Source organism: Pseudophryne corroboree, chromosome 8, assembly GCF_028390025.1.
Source record: "Pseudophryne corroboree isolate aPseCor3 chromosome 8, aPseCor3.hap2, whole genome shotgun sequence".
Classification (NCBI taxonomy): domain Eukaryota; kingdom Metazoa; phylum Chordata; class Amphibia; order Anura; family Myobatrachidae; genus Pseudophryne; species Pseudophryne corroboree.
Window position 1 is genome coordinate 368,705,170 of NC_086451.1, and position 16,032 is coordinate 368,721,201.

The 16,032-nt window shown below is 44.6% G+C and overlaps 1 protein-coding gene across 5 annotated transcripts in view; it reads left to right on the plus strand.

Moving 5' to 3' along the window:
• The window catches only part of ZNF185 (zinc finger protein 185 with LIM domain), a 344,343-nt gene that overhangs the window by 84,484 nt on the left and 243,827 nt on the right, over positions 1–16,032 (plus strand). For all 5 annotated transcript variants that reach the window (XM_063937558.1, XM_063937560.1, XM_063937559.1 and 2 more), the window contains exons 3-5: positions 9,688–9,823; positions 10,045–10,116; positions 13,860–13,931. In XM_063937558.1, coding sequence (XP_063793628.1) covers positions 9,688–9,823; positions 10,045–10,116; positions 13,860–13,931 — 280 coding nt within the window. The remainder of the gene's footprint in view (positions 1–9,687; positions 9,824–10,044; positions 10,117–13,859; positions 13,932–16,032) is intronic.

Sequence of the window (16,032 nt, forward strand, 5' to 3'; positions counted from 1 at the left end):
GAATTCAGTATCTTTCTTATACATAGGCGCATACAACATATTTAAGAAAATACTAACTTATTAGTATCAACTTAGAATTGCATCTATCGGCAAAATAATATTTGTCCATTCAAGTTTGAATAATTATCTTCTAGAAGATCTGTCCAGCTTACATGAAAGAGAAGCTTTTCCAGAATTAATTGATAATAGTCACAATACACCCAGGAGCTAGTATTATAAAGCAGAAATTCTAACTAATTCTTGACTTTATTAAATAAATATTGAGCCTTTATTAAAACAATTAAGTTGTAATATATGAATTATATTGAAAATTACTTTAGCCTATATATTTTATTCATTGGATAAAAAGCCATCAAAGGAAGGAAATTAACTGGGCAGTTTACGAGGAGGGTGTATACGAGATGTAGGAAGTTATAGCCCTACCAATATATAAATGAACAATTCATTCTAAAAATGATATGTTATTACTGACAGGTCTAACAAGTTATATCACCATATTTCTTCCATGGTACATTAATGAATAGGAGTTTATAGCTTTTTTATCTTGAAGTTATAGATAATTATAATAAGTATTAGAATGTAATAATTTAAACTTCAAAAAGTTCTAACTGTCCTAAAAGCTTTCCTGTTTATTTTGTTGTAAAAAGGAATAATGTTTTGATCACTTTTCTTTTTCTTTTTATAGAAGTGATTTACTATGATCTTAGTCTGACTAACACATACTATAACCACCTTTTACTGTCATCACTGCACATTGTAATAGCATATTCATATACTTCCCATAACATAACTTCTGCCTAATCTGTGAGTTATGACAGATGGCGAAATTTAGAATAACTTTTAACCCAACTATTGTTAGTTTTTGCATTTAGCAACCCCCTTTCCCTAATATCTGGAAAAGATTCCAGATAGTCTGTGGGGTTTTTTTTTGTATAATCTGTGTTTATTGAAGAAAATATAGATATAAATCGGTACAAAAAGACAGCATCAAACATGTAAAAAGTAACCGTACACAACAATGTGCACTAGTGCATATGTTATCAAATTGACGTGTCCAGCATCACATAAATCTGCATTAACACATTTCAAACTAAAGAGTAAGAAGAAAGAGAGGGGAACAAGACCTAGAGCCGAGAATGCATATAAAAAACTATCCAAATACACGTATTAGTACCAAATCGCCAACCTCAACGTTTCAAGGAAAAGATATAGGCCCTCATTCCGAGTTGTTCGCTCGGTATTTTTCATCGCATCGCAGTGAAAATCCGCTTAGTACGCATGCGCAATGTTCGCACTGCGACTGCGCCAAGTAACTTTACTATGATGAAAGTATTTTTACTCACGGCTTTTTCTTCGCTCCGGCGATCGTAATGTGATTGACAGGAAATGGGTGTTACTGGGCGGAAACACGGCGTTTCAGGGGCGTGTGGCTGAAAACGCTACCGTTTCCGGAAAAAACGCAGGAGTGGCCGGGGAAACGGTGGGAGTGCCTGGGCGAACGCTGGGTGTGTTTGTGACGTCAACCAGGAACGACAAGCACTGAAATGATCGCACAGGCAGAGTAAGTCTGGAGCTACTCTGAAACTGCTAAGTAGTTAGTAATCGCAATATTGCGAATACATCGTTCGCAATTTTAAGAAGCTAAGATTCACTCCCAGTAGGCGGCGGCTTAGCGTGTGTAACTCTGCTAAAATCGCCTTGCGACCGATCAACTCGGAATGAGGGCCATAGGCCCTCATTCCGAGTCGTTCGCTCTGTAAATTTCATTGCATCGCAGTGATTTTCCGCTTAGTGCGCATGCGTAATGTCCGCACTGCGACTGCGCCAAGTAATTTTGCAATGAAGATAGTTTTCTCTGACGTCCTAAGTGGATGCTGGGGACTCCGTCAGGACCATGGGGAATAGCGGCTCCGCAGGAGACAGGGCACAAAAGTAAAAGCTTTAGGATCAGGTGGTGTGCACTGGCTCCTCCCCCTATGACCCTCCTCCAAGCCTCAGTTAGATCTTTGTGCCCGGCCGAGAAGGGTGCAATCTAGGTGGCTCTCCTAAAGAGCTGCTTAGAGTAAAAGTTTTGTTAGGTTTTTTTATTTACAGTGAGTCCTGCTGGCAACAGGCTCACTGCATCGAGGGACTTAGGGGAGAAGAAGTGAACTCACCTGCGTGCAGGATGGATTGGCTTCTTAGGCTACTGGACACTAGCTCCAGAGGGACGATCACAGGTACAGCCTGGATGGGTCACCGGAGCCGCGCCGCCGACCCCCTTGCAGATGCTGAAGAGAGAAGAGGTCCAGAAATCGGCGGCTGAAGACTTCCCAGTCTTCTTAAGGTAGCGCACAGCACTGCAGCTGTGCGCCATTGCTCTCAGCACACTTCACACCAACGGTCACTGAGGGTGCAGGGCGCTGGGGGGGGCGCCCTGAGCAGCAATGAAAGTACCTATGCTGGCTAAAAATACATCACATATAGCCCCTGGGGCTATATGGATGTATTTAACCCCTGCCAGGTTATCAGAAAAATGGGAGAAGAAGCCCGCCGAAAAGGGGGCGGGGCCTATTCTCCTCAGCACACAGCGCCATTTTCCCTCACAGAACTGCTGGTGGGAAGGCTCCCAGGCTCTCCCCTGCACTGCACTACAGAAACAGGGTTAAAACAGAGAGGGGGGGCATTTTTGTGGCGATATTATTACATATTAAGATGCTATAAGGGAAAACACTTATATAAGGTTGTCCCTGTAAAATGATAGCGTTTTGGTGTGTGCTGGCAAACTCTCCCTCTGTCTCCCCAAAGGGCTAGTGGGGTCCTGTCCTCTATCAGAGCATTCCCTGTGTGTGTGCTGTGTGTCGGTACGTGTGTGTCGACATGTATGAGGACGATGTTGGTGAGGAGGCGGAGCAATTGCCTGTAATGGTGATGTCACTCTCTAGGGAGTCGACACCGGAATGGATGGCTTATTTAGGGAATTACGTGATAATGTCAACAAGCTGCAAGGTCGGTTGACGACATGAGACGGCCGGCAAACCAATTAGTACCTGTCCAGGCGTCTCAAACACCGTCAGGGGCTTTAAAACGCCCATTACCTCAGTCGGTCGACACAGACACAGACACGGACACTGACTCCAGTGTCGACGGTGAAGAAACAAACGTATTTTCCATTAGGGCCACACGTTACATGTTAAGGGCAATGAAGGAGGTGTTACATATTTCTGATACTACAAGTACCACAAAAAAGGGTATTATGTGGGGTGTGAAAAAACTACCTGTAGTTTTTCCTGAATCAGATAAATTAAATGAAGTGTGTGATGATGCGTGGGTCTCCCCCGATAGAAAATTAAAGGCGCTCACACGCTTATCAAAACAAGTGGCGTTACCGTCTCCAGATACGGCCGCCCTCAAGGAGCCAGCTAATAGGAGGCTGGAAAATATCCTAAAAAGTATATACACACATACTGGTGTTATACTGCGACCAGCGATCGCCTCAGCCTGGATGTGCAGCGCTGGGGTGGCTTGGTCGGATTCCCTGACTGAAAATATTGATACCCTTGACAGGGACAGTATTTTATTGACTATAGAGCATTTAAAGGATGCATTTCTATATATGCGAGATGCACAGAGGGATATTTGCACTCTGGCATCAAGAGTAAGTGCGATGTCCATGTCTGCCAGAAGATGTTTATGGACACGACAGTGGTCAGGTGATGCAGATTCCAAACGGCAGTATTGCCGTATAAAGGGGAGGAGTTATTTGGGGTCGGTCCATCGGACCTGGTGGCCACGGCAACAGCTGGAAAATCCACCTTTTTACCCCAAGTCACATCTCAGCAGAAAAAGACACCGTCTTTTCAGCCTCAGTCCTTTGGTCCCCATAAGGGCAAGCGGGCAAAAGGCCAGTCATATCTGCCCAGGGGTAGAGGAACGGAAGAAGACTGCAGCAGGCAGCCCCTTCCCAGGAACAGAAGCCCTCCACCGCTTCTGCCAAGTCCTCAGCATGACGCTGGGGCCGTACAAGCGGACTCAGGTGCGGTGGGGGGGGTCGTCTCAAGAGTTTCAGCGCGCAGTGGGCTCACTCGCAAGTGGACCCCTGGATCCTACAAATAGTATCCCAGGGGTACAGATTGGAAATTCGAGACGTCTCCCCCTCGCAGGTTCCTGAAATCTGCTTTACCAACGTCTCCCTCCGACAGGGAGGCAGTATTGGAAACAATTCACAAGCTGTATTCCCAGCAGGTGATAATCAAAGTACCCCTCCTACAACAAGGAAAGGGGTATTATTCCACACTATTTGTGGTACTGAAGCCAGACGGCTCGGTGAGATTTATTCTAAATCTGAAATCTTTGAACACTTACATACAAAGGTTCAAATCAAGATGGAGTCACTCAGAGCAGTGATAGCGAACCAGGAAGAAGGGGACTATATGGTGTCCCTGGACATCAAGGATGCTTACCTCCATGTCCCAAATTGCCCTTCTCACCAAGGGTACCTCAGGTTCGTGGTACAGAACTGTCACTATCAGTTTCAGACGCTGCCGTTTGGATTGTCCACGGCACCCCGGGTCTTTACCAAGGTAATGGCCGAAATGATGATTCTTCTTCAAAGAAAAGGCGTCTTAATTATCCCTTACTTGGACGATCTCCTGATAAGGGCAAGGTCCAGAGAACAGTTGGAGGTCGGAGTAGCACTATCTCAAGTAGTTCTACGACAGCACGGGTGGATTCTAAATATTCCAAAATCGCAGCTGATTCCGACGACACGTCTGCTGTTACTAGGGATGATTCTGGACACAGTCCAGAAAAAGGTGTTTCTCCCGGAGGAGAAAGCCTGGGAGTTATCCGAGCTAGTTAGGAACCTCCTAGAACCAGGCCAAGTGTCAGTGCATCAATGCACAAGAGTCCTGGGAAAAATGGTGGCTTCTTACGAAGCGATTCCATTCGGCAGATTTCACGAAAGAATTTTTCAGTGGGATCTGCTGGACGAATGGTCCGGATCGCATCTTCAGATGCATCAGCGGATAATCCTGTCTCCAAGGACAAGGGTGTCTCTTCTGTGGTGGCTGCAGAGTGCTCATCTACTAGAGGGCAGCAGATTCGGCATTCAGGACTGGGTCCTGGTGACCACGGATGCCAGCCTGAGAGGCTGGGGAGCAGTCACACAGGGAAGAAATTTCCAAGGAGTGTGGTCAAGTCTGGAGATTTCTCTCCACATAAATATACTGGAGCTAAGGGCAATTTACAATGCTCTGAGCCTAGGAAGACCTCTGCTTCAAAGTCAACCGGTGCTGATCCAGTCGGACAACATCACGGCAGTCGCCCACGTAAACAGACAGGGCGACACAAGAAGCAGGAGGGCAATGGCAGAAGCTGCAAGGATTCTTCGCTGGGCGGAAAATCATGTGATAGCACTGTCAGCAGTGTTCATTCCGAGAGTGGACAACTGGGAAGCAGACTTCCTCAGCAGGCACGACCTCCCCCCGGGAGAGTGGGGACTTCACACGGAAGTCTTCCACATGATTGTGAACCATTGGGAAAAACCAAAGGTGGACATGATGGCGTCCCGCCTGAACAAAAAACTGGACAGGTATTGCGCCAGGTCAAGAGACCCTCAGGCAATAGCTGTGGACGTTCTGGTAACACCGTGGGTGTACCAGTCGGTGTATGTGTTCCCTCCTCTGCTTCTCATACCTAAGGTATTGAGAATTATAAGACGTAGAGGAGTAAGAACTATACTCGTGGCTCCGGATTGGCCAAGAAGGACTTGGTACCCGGAACTTCAAGAGATGCTCACAGAGGACTCATGGCCTCTGCCGCTAAGAAGGGACTTGCTTCAGCAAGTACCATGTCTGTTCCAAGACTTACCGCGGCTGCGTTTGACGGCATGGCGGTTGAACGCCGGATCCTAAGGGAAAAAGGCATTCCGGAAGAGGTCACTCCTACCCTGGTCAAAGCCAGGAAGGAGGTGACCGCACAACATTATCACCACATGTGGCGAAAATATGTTGCGTGGTGTGAGGCCAGGAAGGCCCCACGAAGAAATTTCAACTCGGTCGATTCCTGCATTTCCTGCAAACAGGAGTGTCTATGGGCCTCAAATTGGGATCCATTAAGGTTCAAATTTCGGCCCTGTCGATTTTCTTCCAGAAAGAATTGGCTTCAGTTCCTGAAGTCCAGAAGTTTGTCAAGGGAGTACTGCATATACAACCCCCTTTTGTGCCTCCAGTGGCACTGTGGGATCTCAACGTAGTTCTGGGATTCCTCGAATCACATTGGTTTAAACCGCTCAAATCTGTGGATTTGAAATATCTCACATGGAAAGTGACCATGATGTTGGCCCTGGCCTCGGCCAGGCGAGTGTCAGAATTGGCGGCTTTGTCTCACAAAAGCCCATATCTGATTGTCCATTCGGACAGGGCAGAGCTGCGGACTCGTCCCCAGTTTCTCCCTAAGGTGGTGTCAGCGTTTCACCTGAACCAGCTTATTGTGGTACCTGCGGCTACTAGGGACTTGGAGGACTCCAAGTTGCTAGATGTTGTCAGGGCCCTGAAAATATAGGTTTCCAGGACGGCTGGAGTCAGGAAAACTGACTTGCTGTTATCCTGTATGCACCCAACAAACTGGGTGCTCTTGCTTCTAAGCAGACGATTGCTAGTTGGATGTGTAGTACAATTCAGCTTGCACATTCTGTGGCAGGCCTGCCACAGCCAAAATATGTAAATGCCCATTCCACAAGGAAGGTGGGCTCATCTTGGGCGGCTGCCCGAGGGGTCTCGGCTTTACAACTTTGCCGAGCTGCTACTTGGTCAGGGGCACACCCTGGCTGAGGAGGACCTGGAGTTCTCTCACTCGGTGCTGCAGAGTCATCCGCACTCTCCCGCCCGTTTGGGAGCTTTGGTATAATCCCCATGGTCCTGACGGAGTCCCCAGCATCCACTTAGGACGTCAGAGAAAATAAGAATTTACTTACCGATAATTCTATTTCTCGTAGTCCGTAGTGGATGCTGGGCGCCCATCCCAAGTGCGGATTGTCTGCAATACTTGTACATAGTTATTGTTACAAAAATCGGGTTATTATTGTTGTGAGCCATCTTTTCAGAGGCTCCGCTGTTATCATGCTGTTAACTGGGTTCAGATCACAGGTTGTACAGTGTGATTGGTGTGGCTGGTATGAGTCTTACCCGGGATTCAAAATCCTTCCTTATTGTGTACGCTCGTCCGGGCACAGTATCCTAACTGAGGCTTGGAGGAGGGTCATAGGGGGAGGAGCCAGTGCACACCACCTGATCCTAAAGCTTTTACTTTTGTGCCCTGTCTCCTGCGGAGCCGCTATTCCCCATGGTCCTGACGGAGTCCCCAGCATCCACTACGGACTACGAGAAATATAATTATCGGTAAGTAAATTCTTATTTTTTTACTCACGGCTTTTTCTTCGCTCCGGCGATCGTAATGTGATTGACAGGAAATGGGTGTTACTGGGCGGAAACAGGCCGTTTTATGGGTGTGTGGGAAAAAACGCTACCGTTTCCGGAAAAAACGCGGGAGTGGCTGGAGAAACGGAGGAGTGTCTGGGCGAACGCTGGGAGTGTTTGTGACGTCAACCCAGGAACGACAAGCACTGAACTGATCGCAGATGCCGAGTAAGACTGAAGCTACTCTGAAACTGCTAAGAAGTTTGTAATCGCAATATTGCGAATACATCGTTCGCAATTTTAAGAAGCTAAGATTCACTCCCAGTAAGCGGCGGCTTAACATGTGCAATACTGCTAAAATCGCCTTGCGAGCGAACAACTCGGAATGACCTCCATAATCCAGATAGTCTGTTCTATAGGTCTTACCAAGTAGTTGGACAGTTGGCAAACAGTAGTTGGCATCCAAGTAGGGATAAAGGAAGATGGCAATCCTGAGAATCTTCTGTGTCCATACTAAAGGTCAGGATACAATCCAAGGAAAAGTCAATGTCCAGGCAAAAGGTCAAGGATGGCAGAAATACAGAGCGTCAGGATAATACAATTCTAACACTCCCTAGGAGCCACGCCCCCTGCAAACCAATTAGGTTATTGTGATATTACACGGCAAAGAGTGGGATGCGGTAGGTGGAGGCATACCAAGCCCGTGTGAGGCCTAATCAAAGCTATCTTGCCAAGGAAGGAAGGGGCAACCAATATGTAAACAAAACAAGGGCACCTAGGTGGGAGCGACAGACAGGAGGTTTGCGGTAACTGGTTTATGGGTGTTAGATGTCCAATATTCACACCAGCCAAACCAGCGATATGGGGGTTGGATGACACTGCCGAGTATAAGCAGCTAGCTACCTCAAACTCATAATGGGACTGAACTTTCATTTCAATCATGTCAACAGTGTGGACAACAGTCGTACGGCAGTAGCAAGCTATGGATGACTTAGCTGCCATCATGATATGGCCCATAACATAACTATCGTTGGGTGGGAGTTCACTACCGTATAGGTGAAATAAAGCCAATAGCGGGTGGGGTGTTAGGGAAGATGAAGAACTTTGAAAACAAATCTAAACACATCAGTCCATAATTTAGTCAACACTGGGCACGTTCCAGAAGATATGCAGTAAAGTGCCAGTGTTCCCACCGCCTCGCCAGCATTGGTTAGAAATCGACGGCCATATTTTATGCATAAGAAACGGAAGAAGTATAGGCGGTGGAGAAGCTTAAAAAACTGCTCTATGGCCCTCATTCTGAGTTGTTCGCTCGCTAGCTGCTTTTAGCAGCCATACAAACGCTAAGCCGCCACCCTCTGGGAGTGTATCTTAGTTTAGAAGAGGGGCTGCAAAATTTTATCGAGCAGTTTCTCAGTAGCTCCAGGCCTACTCCTAGCTTGCAATCACTTCAGACTGTTTAGTTCCTGTTTTGACGTCACAAACACGCCCTGCGTTCGGCCAGCCACTCCCCCATTTCCCCAGGCACGCCTGCGTTTGTATCTGTCACACTTGCATTTTTCAGCACACTCCCTGAAAACGGTCAGTTACCTCCCAGAAACACCCACTTCCTGTCAATCACTCAGCGGTCAGCAGTGCGACTGAAAAGCGTCGCTAGACCTTGTGTGAAACTACATTGGCTTTTGTGAAAGTACGTTGCGCGTGCGCATTGCGTCCAATACGCATGCGCAGAAGTGCCGCTTTTTAGCCTGATCGCTGCGCTGCGAACAACGGCAGCTAGCGATCAACTCGGAATAACCCCCTATATGCGAGACACATTTGGACACTCGAAAACAATTTTGAAAGATCCGGGCCCACGTCTCATTAGAGATCTACACACTTTATTCTTACAACAGAATCAGTGTCCTCCAATATGGTTTGATTCCAAGTAATCAACTTAGAGTCAAGTCCATGCAGTTCTTTGTTTCTGCTGCCTTCTGGTATATACATGTTAATATCAAAATCTATCTAATTCTGTGTCTTTATCTTTTAGAACAACTGTTATTTTCTTTTACATTATGAAAATAATGCTGTGCAATATAGTAGGATGACGCTGTTTAGCTGCCCTCCGATCATAGACTCTGCAGGAGGTGTATCAAGCCTCGGAAAGTGATACATTGATAGCTTCTGTCTTTATCTAACACAGTCTTTGGGAAACTGCTTCCCTTTGTCTTTCTCATAGGCTTAGTACATCTCCTCTTCCATCTCTTTATGATACATCCCTGACCGAGCTTTCTCTTGTTGTTATCAGAAGGGACAGGTGTCACAGAAGGGGACAGGCAGAAAATCCTCAAGCAGATGAAAGTGCGCACAGTACTGAAGAAAGATAAGAGTTGGATACATCAGCAAAGCTCAGAAGACGAGAAAGATGAAATTCCCAGCCCAATGTAAGGAATGCTCAATGTCTCTGACACTAATCCAGGGACAGTATTTGACTTACTGGTTCCATGAATTTAGCATTTGAAATCATGGAACAAAATGTACATTATTAGTTTGATAAGAATGATCCAGAAGCATTCTGCCCCCAGTGGCTCCTCTCACACTGTCAGCTGTAAATTGTGATTTGCATTATTTAATAACAGCAAATATGTTTTTTCTTTCCTCTTAGATCCCCGCAGCTGAAATCACTTGAGAGCAGGAGGTCTTTTTGGTCTACAAGTCCGGATACAAATGATGATAGGTGGGAGAACTATATATATATATATATATATATATATATACTGAATATATATACCGTTTGTGTGTGTGTATGTATATATATATATATATATATATATATATATATAGAATCACTCAGCAATTGTATATTTAGGGGAAAATATAGACAACCTATGAAGCGATATCTAAAATGTCAAAAAATAATCAATTTACGGTTGATGAACGTTTTATGCCTAGGCAAGCTGAACTTTACCTCCTACTTTCAGCTCCCAGAACCATTTGTTAAGCCACTATACAGTAGGTTTAAATAGGTTTAGCAAGAAATCTTTCATTACCCCAAAAATATCTGAAATATTCTCTGAATCAATCAACCTTATAAGGTCCTCTAGCAATTATTGCTAATGATACCATTTCTTTTAACAAAGACATTCAATACATTTTTCACACTGTGTTAGTGGATATGCCATCATGTGATAAGGAATCACACAGCTTTACCAACCTTACAGTAAAGAATCCTGTCCTATGCTGCTGATTGAATGACCATCTTTCTTCCATTCAGTACTGATGTCTCTGTCACCTGCCTGGTCCTGAGTGTGAAAGATTAATGTTATAAATCTGTATATTGATCTTGAATAAATCTATAAATAAAAATTAGGTTACCATTAAGGTGCCTAAATCAAAAGTAAAGAAGACTTATACCCCTTTCACATCACCACAAAAACTCAGGTTATTGCCGGGTTAAGCCAGTTGCAGCTCGGTGTAAAAAGGGTCCCCATAATAATAACCCAGGTCCAATGACCTGCAAATCTAACCTGGGTAGCGGGAAAGATGGGCTACAGGGAGTGTGAACAGGTAACTTGGGCCATCTGACTCGAGTGCCGTTGACACCATAGGGAGAGCCGGCTCACATATGCTTGAGGAAGATGTCACCTCACACCGACAGAGGAGAAGCCCTGGCAATAACCCAGGTCCAAGTCTGCATTGTGAACGCGTTTTACACGGCTTGAAACCTGTGTTCCATGATCCATGCTGGACCTAGGATTTTGGTATGAAAGGGGTATAATTTGTATTATTTGTTTATAATTTAGCCCTTCCATTCCCTTTATTAACGCAGTTGCTCACCTCTGGAGGTGGCCAACAGTGTACCCTATTTATTATATGGTCTTGATGGACAGCACTGTCGTTTACTCTGAAACAATGTTTAAGCCCTTCTGACATAGAATGCTTATAGCAAAGAGCGTATCTTCCTACAGTTCTGGCAGCATGTGTACTATATGATATCCTATATAATGAAAGGCAAACACTGCTCCTCAACTCTATGGGGGGATTTCAAGTGTTTTGCGTGCCAGTGGCAACTAGATGGCTCCCAACAGAGCAATTCAAGTGTTGCTCCCACCGCTATCATTACGGTTATGTTGTTCCATAATTTTCACAGGCTGGTAACTAGTAGATCATATTCACAGTATAAGGACTACAAGTACAAAACATCCATTTATACAGGTAAAAAAGGAAAGCTAGAACCTTGTTCATAATCTATGACAGCTAATTACGTTTACGTTAAGGTGTATTCATAACTCAAACAGCAGGCAGCCATTTTGTGGCAGAACCAACATATCCAGAAATGCATATACAGGTTGAGTATCCCTTATCCAAAATGCTTGGGACCAGAGGTATTTTGGATATGGGATTTTTCCGTATTTTGGAATAATTGCATACCATAATGAGATATCATGGTGATGGGACCCAAGTCTAAGCACAGAATGCATTTATGTTTTATATGCACCTTATACACACAGCCTGAAGGTAATTTTAGCCAATATTTTTTATAACTTTGTGAATTAAACAGTGTGTGTACATTCACACAATTCATTTATGTTTCATATACACCTTATACACACAGCCTGAAGGTCATTTAATACAATATTTTTAATAAGTTTGTGTACATTGAGCCATCAGAAAACAGAGGTTTCCCTATCTCACTCTCACTCAAAAAAGTCTGTATTTCGGAATATTCCGTATTTCGGAATATTTGGATATGGGATACTCAACCTGTATTATTATACAGTATATTAATTCACTAGGAGCCAGTCAGTGCACTGGGGGATGAGGCAGGCGTATACTTTTATTATGCTGCTTTTAGATCGCAAATGCCGGATCCCACCTGGTAAGAGAAACGTGTCCTTACCGGGTGGGATCCGGCATTTGCGCTCCTTTGCTGGCTTTCCGACCCGGCAATATACCGGGTCGGTTGCCATAGCAGCGGGGGGGCGCAGCAGCAGCAGGAGCAGGGGTGGAGGCGGCGCTAGGAGATGAGCTCATCTCCTGCGCCGCCTCTCCCTATGCTGTGAATGGGAGCCGTGTCGCATCGGAACGGCTCCCATTCACACTGCACCTGACCCGGTATTCAAACTGGTAATAACCCTTCTTTTTTACTGGGTTGAATTACCGGGTCAGGCGACCCGCTAATTCAGCAAAGGAGCTTTCACATCGCACACTGACCCCTTTCGACACGGCAATATGCCGTGTCGATACTGGGTTATTTGTGCGATGTGAAAGGGGCTTTAGTTTGACTAAAATTGTGTATTTGTCCTACCTTATTTTGTGGACTTTGTCCACATTGCCCACTTTGTCAATACAGGTTGAGTATCCCATATCCAAATATTCCGAAATACGGAATATTCCGAAATACGGAATATTTTGAGTGAGACTGAGATAGTGAAACCTTTGTTTTCTGATGGCTCAATGTAAACAAACTTTGTTTAATACACAAAGTAATTAAAAATATTGTATTAAATGACCTTCAGGCTGTGTGTACAAGGTGTATATGAAACATAAATGAATTGTGTGAATGTACACACACTTTGTTTAATGCACAAAGTTATAAAAAATATTGTCTAAAATGACCTTCAGGCTGTGTGTATAAGGTGTATATGAAACAGAAATGTATTCTGTGCTTAGACTAGAGTCCCATCACCATGATATCTCATTATGGTATGCAATTATTCCAAAATACGGAAAAATCCGATATCCAAAATACCTCTGGTCCCAAGCATTTTGGATAAGGGATATTCAACCTGTATTACCCATTTGCATGGAAAAGAAGACACCTGTAAACTCAGTGAAAAAACATTCCATATATCGAAGCAAATTTACTAAGGTGGGAGCTTTTTGAGAACTGGTGATGTTGCTCATAGCAACCAATCAGATTCTACTTAAAATGTATCTAGCTACTTCTAGAAGGTAGTTGATAGAATCTGATTAGTTGCTATGGGCAACTTAACCAGTTCTAAAAAAAACCTCCCACCTCAGTAAATTTACCCCATTGAGTCATGCTGGTAACAATTATTATTATTATTATTGCTGGTAACAATTATTATTATTATTGTTGTTGTTATTATTATTATTATTATTGTTAGTATTATTATTATTATTATTATTATTATTAATAATAATAAACAGTTACTTATATAGCCCCAGAATTTTCAATTACCCATTACAGTGTCTACAATATTGCATTGATACGACTAGATACCTCACTGGAGTTTTTACTTTCCAACAGACACTGCCTGTAACGGCGCTCAGTCTCACCACTGTGAATGCACTACAACAACCAGCAATGTGCACTCTGCTATTACATAGTTTTACAATCAAAGCAACAGCTAATGTGTTGCTATAGAAAAGCACTATAGGCTATACCCACTTCCACCACTGTATATGTATTCATTATGTTGCTCTTCCTATAACACACCACTGTGATTTCTTAAGGAATTCTGGGAAATTTACAGCTAAGGAGATAATTACAAGCTCCCCATCACCAACAGTTCAATCCAGCAACAAGTAAGTAATATACAGTATGTAAGGCTCACTCAGAGTAACTGTTCAGTGTCTGCATATTATTATTATTATTATTATTATTATTATTATTACAATGAACAAACCAGGGACTGACCACTGCAAAACTGTTTTCTTTTCCTAAAACTGTCTGAATGTGTTTATTCACATTTTTCTTTGGTGAACTACAGGACCCATCTGCCACTGGTTCCTGGAGAACCACAAGTGCCATCTTGCCTCAGCAGCCATGTTTGGCAACCGGTCCATGCTGCTATTACTAGTAGTTCATCAAAGACTAAATAGTTATAATATTCTTATTACACTTTATTGCCCCATACTAACAGCCCTAGGGTATGGTCAAAGAGCCCTGGTGCTATTCACACCAGGGCTGATCTTAACCAAGAGGGTCCTGCACACATTTATGTGCACTCAACTCCCGTGGGAAAGCAAGCCCTGGAGCCAACAGCCCTGGGATTGGTAAGGAACCATATACCCCTTTCACATCTCCAATGCCGTTCCCCCTCGGGAAATAGAAACGGTCCTTCCTGGGTGGGATCCGGCATTGGACCCTAACGGCAGGCTTCCCGACCCGGCAGGCTGCCATAGCGGTGGGGTTCGGAGCCGGCAACGGGGGCGGAGGTGGTGCTGGGACATGAGCTCATCTCCGTGCCGCCTCTCCCTATGTAATGAACAGGTCCCATGTCGCATTGACCCGGGAAACCGTTCACACTGCCACTGACCCGGTATTCACACCAGAATAACCCTTCTTATTGCCCGGGTTGAATTACCAGGTCAGGCGACCCAGGAATTCTCCATGGCCCGTTACACATCACACAGTGACCCGTGTTGTACGCAGGGTCGATACCGGGTTATTTATGCGATGTGAAAGGGGTAATAGTGGTTAACTAGCACCTGGCTGAAATTCTTGTTACATGCAGTACATTACATACAGAGGTTTACGGACAGTGGGCCAAATGTACTATGCCTTAAAACGTGATAAAGTGGAGAGTGATAAAGTACCAGCCAATCAGCTCCCAACTTTCATTTTTTTAAACACAGCCTGTAACATGGCAGTTAGGAGCTGATTGTCTGTTACTTTATCTCTCTACACTTTATCTCTCTCCAAGGCTTAGTACATCTCTCCCAGTGTCCTTCTGTTTCTGACATCAGAGTATTTTATTTGGGAGAAAGTGTCCAGCAATCCCTTTACATTGGAATGATTCTCGTTCGAACTGGTTGGTAAAATCAAACTTCTTTTACCAACCCGTTTGAACAACCATTTCAGGCTGGTTTTCGGCATGTAGGTGCAAAGTTTGCTCCCACACACTACCAAATTATCTAATTGGCTGGTTGGAATGATAACCGCTAGATGTGTGGCCACCTGAAGTGTTCCCAATTCCTATGTCCTCCCATCGATAAGAGCTACTACTTCTAAGGACAGAGTGCAGATGCCACCTCGCACCAATACAGGGCATCCGTTCAGGGTACCGGTGTTCGGCATCCCAGCAGTAAGAATGCCGACGTCAGAATCCTGACACTGCTTGGAATGTCAGTGCCGGAATCCCGACATGGATCCAAATGCTGGTGCCGGGATTCCAAACACCGGAATCTCGAACGAGGTCTGCCGGGACTCGACATTGGTAAACCGCAGAGGGGTGGTTTAGGGTTAGGCTGCGGGGGATGTGAGGGTTAGGTTAGGGTTGCAGGAAAGGGGGCTTAGTTTTAGGCACCACAGGGGAGGGTTAGAGTTAGGCTGCAGGGAAGGGGGGGGCAGGTTAGGGTTAGGTTGCGATATGAAAGGGATAGGGATTAGGGGGGAAGGAGGGTATACATACTTACCCAGACCCGTCGAGATTCTCTGCTTCAGGATGCCGGTGTCGGTCATATGACCGCTGTCATCCCATCCGCCAGGATATCATATGTATCCACAATACAGGGGTAGGAAAAGGTATATATGTGTCATGTCGTTCCCTCATATAATTTATAAATGAGAGATAGTATAAGCATATATTCCCTGTTTTTTGTAACTTATAAGTGCTTCACCCGCACATGTATATTGTGGCTAACACGGTACCACCATTTAATCAGTATTTTGAAAAATAGTCTT